This window comes from Polypterus senegalus, chromosome 2 (genome assembly GCF_016835505.1).
Source record: "Polypterus senegalus isolate Bchr_013 chromosome 2, ASM1683550v1, whole genome shotgun sequence".
Classification (NCBI taxonomy): Eukaryota; Metazoa; Chordata; class Cladistia; order Polypteriformes; family Polypteridae; genus Polypterus; species Polypterus senegalus.
Genome location: NC_053155.1, coordinates 120,028,723 through 120,034,722, shown reverse-complemented (window position 1 = coordinate 120,034,722; position 6,000 = coordinate 120,028,723). Strand labels below are relative to the sequence as shown.

At 35.5% G+C, this 6,000-nt stretch overlaps 1 protein-coding gene across 1 annotated transcript in view; it reads left to right on the top strand.

The window, feature by feature from the left end:
• The window catches only part of LOC120523286 (bromodomain and WD repeat-containing protein 3-like), a 146,445-nt gene that overhangs the window by 61,991 nt on the left and 78,454 nt on the right, over positions 1–6,000 (top strand). Inside the window, 5 exon segments of the mRNA XM_039744473.1 lie at positions 1–36; positions 1,387–1,480; positions 1,573–1,713; positions 1,985–2,064; positions 4,922–5,108. The exon segment at positions 1–36 is cut by the window's left edge and continues 148 nt beyond it. Of these exon segments, the coding sequence (XP_039600407.1) occupies positions 1–36; positions 1,387–1,480; positions 1,573–1,713; positions 1,985–2,064; positions 4,922–5,108 (538 nt within the window).

Below are 6,000 nucleotides of genomic sequence, written 5' to 3'. Positions count from 1 at the left end.
AATTGTAGTTCCTGAATTACCGCTTAGTGTACTCAAGTAAGAGAGCTAAAGTAGAATTTAGCATGAATTTAGTATTAAAAAATACTACTGATTTATGTAAACTGAAAGTAAAGCATGTCATACCCTGTTTTTAAATAAATATACATTGTTTTAAGGTTTGAATTGTCCAGTTTAATTTGAGCATTAATATGAGCTTTCCTAAGCAATTTGTACATATTAAAAATATAGAAAAGGTTTTATAATGCATCTTAGCTGCTTAGTTTAGTTGTTCATCTGGCAAATAAGTTGCGTTTAGTTAAATTTGTTTTCCTTTTGAGTGCATGCAAGTGTGTCTCATGATTGACTGGTATCCTGTTCAAGGCTGTTTCTTGTCTTGCTTCCTGTGCTGATGAGATGGGCTCTTCCCGCTAGAAAAATCTGAATTTGGCTAAGAAGGTTAGAAAATGGAAAATATGAATTTAGTGGCAAAGTTTAACTGGGCAGTACTGCATAGGTAAAACATGCGAGTGTGTTAGAGAATAGGACTTCAGGGACCTTTAAATCTAAACTAAGTTGGTATTTTGGAGGATATAAGTAAATACGCTTGGTGAGCTTTTTGAAATAAGTGGTCTGTTCTCATCATTTGTTCAGATGTTCTGATAATTGTTCTATTGCACCTAATTGTGATTCACATTTACAGAACATAGGGAAAGTACCTAGGTTGCAGTGTTCTTGACACCCTAACAAATTAATCTATAATGAATTGATACACCTGTAGCTAGCCTTTTTGAAAGACTTATGTATTGTTGGCTATAGAAGGCACCCTGTTTTTTTTTATAGACTGTATTCCCAAATTCTTAAAAAGGGCTTAATAATTATTCTTGTGTTTCTTTTTACTTAGTTTCTTGAGAGACAAAGCTCATCCCTGAGTGAGCATCCTTTTCCATGAAATAGGAAACTGTAGTCTGTCAAAGGGAAATTTTGACTGAGGGATAAGATGACACATTTCTGTATTACAAGAGCTGACAAAACTATTTCTTTATGGCTAGTATCAATTCTAAAACAATTATTGTAAATTGACTAAGGACCCTTTTGACATTATTGAAACATAAAATATTGTTTTCCTTACCATTACCACATAAGCTTACTGACAACATAAATGTGCTTAATAAAGTTGGCTACATTCTTACAGAATGACTAATTAATGATGATATTTTTAATTACCAGTTGTTGAAATGTAAAAACATTAAGTTAAACTGTGTTGTTGCTTATATTTGTATAGTCAGAGAGACTATACTCCTTGATTTTTACTTGAATAGACCAAGCTTTTGCAATTTTTATTTAAATATGCTGTTCTTTGAAAGTCTTAATCTAGATGCACTTCTGTTCCTTTTCTGTCATAAAAAGGAAACAGGAAGAATACAGGAAAGTGAAGGGAGATGAAGAGAGAGCCTTATATATGGCTGAGAAGAAACTAATGTCTTTGCAAGGAAATGGAATGGTTTGTTTATAACTACAATTTAATGGCTTGTTGTCTTTTGATAACTATTTTGGTAGTGCTTTTTGTTTTACATTTTTTCTCCCATTTAACAGATTGATGGTGTAAGCAAAGGAAAAAGGACACAACCACTACGCTCTAAGAAGATAAACAGACGAACATCTAAAATGGCCATGGATTTCATTGACCTATCTTGTGAGGAAGGGGAGGAAACTGAGTGCTCTGAAGAAGAGGAGGTAATTTTTTTTAATTTTTTCCCCTCCTTTTTATGTATTCTACTGTATCTTGAAGTAATGTTATTGTTGAATCTCTTGGGCTAGTTCGATATCTAAGATGTCAAAATATGCAGTTATGTTTTCATTAAGTAAGGTGGGTATAATCAAAGAATATATTCATCTGTACTTTAGCAGAGGTATACAGTATGTAGGCCTAAAAAAATACAAACATAATTATAAAGAATGGCACATTATTCAAACTTTGTTCATCCCCTTTCTTTCTTTTCTGTAGGAAAATGACCTTGACGTAAATGGTAATATGGAGTCCTCTGAAGATGATAAAGAATGGAAAAGTGATATCAACAGTTCTAGGTATGCATACATGTACATTTTGTTTAATATATAAATGTTTATAAAAAGAGTAAATGTTATTTCTGTACTTGAAAATTAGATAATTTAATCCATGTTTGCCTCTACTAGTCATGTTTATTTCTGAGATCTACCTTTATTATTATTATTATAATAGTTTTTAAAATTATGAATATGCACTTTTGTGAAATAACTTATAGGTCAGTAATTGGTGGGGTCCATTTTGTCATTATTTTGTGTATAGTAATAAAACTGTTTGAGGTCATCGGCTGCTTTTTGAAACATTAGAAAAATTGTTAGAACAGGCAGTGCATCCCAACATTTAGTTTTCTCTCATTGTGCGCAGTTCTGGCCTCTATATGACATAAAAGACTTAGCAGCACATAAAAGACTTAGCAGCTCTAGAAGCTGTTCAGATATGAGTCATCAGGTCTCTAAAGTTCTCAAAGGCATTGATTAAACTGATCCAGCCAAATTCTCAAAATAAAATATTGAATCACATACTCAAGTACATTGTTAAAAATTAAGAGAAAATACAACCCCAAATCAGAAAAAGTTGTGACAGTGTGGAAAATGTGAATAAAAAAATAAAGCAGTAATTTACAAATTTCCCTTAACTTTTATTTCATTGCAGGCAGTATGAACACAAGATAATTCATGTTTTTTTTTGGTCAACATCATTTGATTTGTAAATAAACATCCATTCTTTCCATTCAGGCTTGCAACACATTCCAAAAAAAGTTGGGATGGGGGCAATTCGGGGGTAGTAATGAGGTATAATAACTAAATAATGATGTGATTTGAAACTGGTGATGTTAACAGGTTATTGCAATCATGATTCGGTACAAAAGCAGCATCGAGGAAAGGCCTACTCCTTTAGGAACAAAGATGGGCAGAGGATCGCCAGTTTGCCACCAAGTGCGGGCAAAAATCTTTGAAATGATTAAGAAAAACATTTTTCAAAGACAGACATTTCTCCCTCTACAGTGCATAACATAGTGAAAAGAATCAGGGAATCTGGAGAAATTACCGTGCGCAAAGGCCAAGGGCGCAAGCCTAAACTGAATGGCCGTGATCTCCGAGCCCTCAGACGGCACTGCATTAAAAACCGTCATTCATCAATAAATGATATAACTGCGTGGGCTCTGGACTACTTCAGGAAGTCACTCTCAAGCACTACAGTACGTAGTTACATTAGGAAATGCCAGCTAAAACTGTACTGTGCCAAAAGGAAGCCCTACATAAATAGTGTCCAGAAGCGCCGTCGACTTCTCTGGGCTCGGAGGCATCTGGGATGGTCCATTGTGCAGTGGAAACTTGTATTGTGGTCAGATGAATTGGTTTTTCACATCTTTTTTGGAAGAAATGGACGCCGTGTGCTGCGGACCAAAGAGGAAAAGGACCATCCAGACTGTTACCAGATACAAGTCCAAAAGCCAGGGTCTGTCATGGTATGGGGTTGTGTCAGTGCCTTCGGCAAAGGTAAGTTGCACTTCTGCGATGGCACCATCAATGCTGAGAAGTATATCTCAGTTTTGGAGGAACAAATGCTGCCTTCAAGACGACGTCTTTTCCAGGGACGCCCATGCTTATTTCAGCAAGACAATGCCAAACCACATACTGCGCACATAACAAAGGCATGGCTGTGTAAGAGGAGGGTGTGGATGCTTGACTGGCCTACCTGCAGCTCTGATTTGTCTCCTATAGAGAATGTCTGGCGCATTTTGAAATGAAAAATGTGTCAACGAAGACCCCGTACTGTTGCGCACCTAAAACGTTGTTTGCAGGAAGAATGGGACAAACTAACACCTGCAACACTTAGTCACTTGATTTCTTCAATGCCTAAACGTCTTTTAAGTGTTGTTAAAAGACAGGGGAACTGTACAAAGTGGTAAATGCTGTACTGTCCCAACTTTTTTTGAAATGTTGCAAGCCTGAATGGCAAGAATGGATATTTATTTACAAAACAAATGTGTTGACAAAAAAAAAAAAACATGAATTATTTTGTGTTCATACTGTCTGCAATGAAAGAAAATTTGAGGAGAGTTTATAACTTGCTTTTTTCTTTTTTTATTCACATTTTCCACACTGTCCCAACTTTTTCTGATTTGGGGTTGTACATTTAAAGCCAAGCATCACTTCTTTACTCAGAAAGTCCAATTAATCTAGAGTAAACTTCTGAGACGTAGTTGAAGCAGAAACTTTGACATCTGTTAAAAAGTATCTACATGAACTACTAAGATAGCTTAGCTCACTGTTTCACAAACTGTGTTCTGCAGAACGCCGGGGTTCAATGAAACATCATAACTCCTATGAGGTGTATATTAGCTACAAAAATAGTAGTAAACAGCAGAGAGTGTGAAGTTGCCGTAATACTTGTTACATCTCTCACTATCAGTGTTGGCGAATGTTGATTTTAAATGCATCTTATTTATATCACACATCACTCATTACTTAATTACATTCCAGAAAACAGATACTGAAATATGGATCCTATGGGGAAAATGTGCTTAAGTTCTAGTGCAAAACTGGCACCGGTTGGTGGGTGGTTACTTGCAGGGGAGATGGGGTCAGGTGGGAATTTAACCTCCTTTTCATTGATTTTTGTCTTATTGAGCCATGGCTTCAGAAAAAACTTAAAACACGTTTGAATACAAAATACTAGTAGCCTAAATGTGAACTTTTTTTTTAAAGTAACAGAGAACCAGTTAAAATCTCAGAAAAATGTTATATAATGTACTCTACATGTTAGGTTGAAGTAATTTTTGTTGGCAGTCTGTGTGTGTTTTTCTTTTTGCTATGTCCTTTACATATTCCTCCAGTGAGTCTTTTTATAATATCCAGTTATTTTTATTTTCAGTAAATCCTCTAGTGACTGCTCTGACTGGAATGCTGATGGAAAGAATATTCACAAGCGTCCAGTTCGTAAATCTTCTAGGAAAAAAGCAATACGTGAGTTGAGCAGCTCTGATGAAGACTTTTCAACTGACGAAGAAGCAAGCACTCCAGTACAAAAGTCAAAGAGTCCAAAACTAAGGAAGTGCAAGGTAGTAAAAGTTCACTTGTTTGTTTTTTTAGTTTGGCAATGTGGTGGTGTTCTCAGTACATTTCTTGTGACTAAGTCAGTTGTTTAATGTAGTAAGTGAGACAAATCATTAGTTATTTATAAGATATATCCAATGAGAATCATACCCAGCTGCTCACTCTAGCTAGTCCACAAAATCAAATAAGTGTACTTTTATTTTTAGTCATAGGTTTTGAGCTCTATTTGCATGAAAGCTGACAACCAGTGAATGCTCATGTGGAAGCACAAGTGTATAATGCATCAAAGAGGAATTAGAAATGTGGGTGTTTTGAACCCCATAAACAAAAGAGAGACTCATCTCTCTGATGTCTCATGTTTTACGTACCCTGACAGAATGTAAAATAGAAAAAAGAACTAAAAGTACAGCTAAACTTGGATTGGATTGGTTGGAGTACAGCTAAACTTGCCTTACCTGTTAACCCATAATACAGCATCAGGTCTGTCAGCCAGCACGCCATTTGCTTTCAGAAAAATGGGGCAAGCAACATGATGCGGAATGTCCACACACAGTCACTAAATTTTACATTTCTGGCAATTTTCACTTTTGTAAATTGACAAGATCACTAGCCATGGTCGACATGTCTGACATTTGACAGGCTTTAGGCATTATTTCTAGTAAAAATAAAATGGTCATCTTGAGCAGTTTTCGTCACCAAAGTTTGTGCCAAATGTAACCCAAAAATCCACTGTCTGTGAAAGTTATTGTAATCTTCTTTAGATCTTACTACCTAAACATAACTAGAATCTGAATCTACCTAGTATTATGTGACCTTAATCACCATGAAATGTTAATTGCTTAATTTTATCATTAAATAAACTTGTGTGAAAACATCTTCCCTCAGTAAAATTAGCAT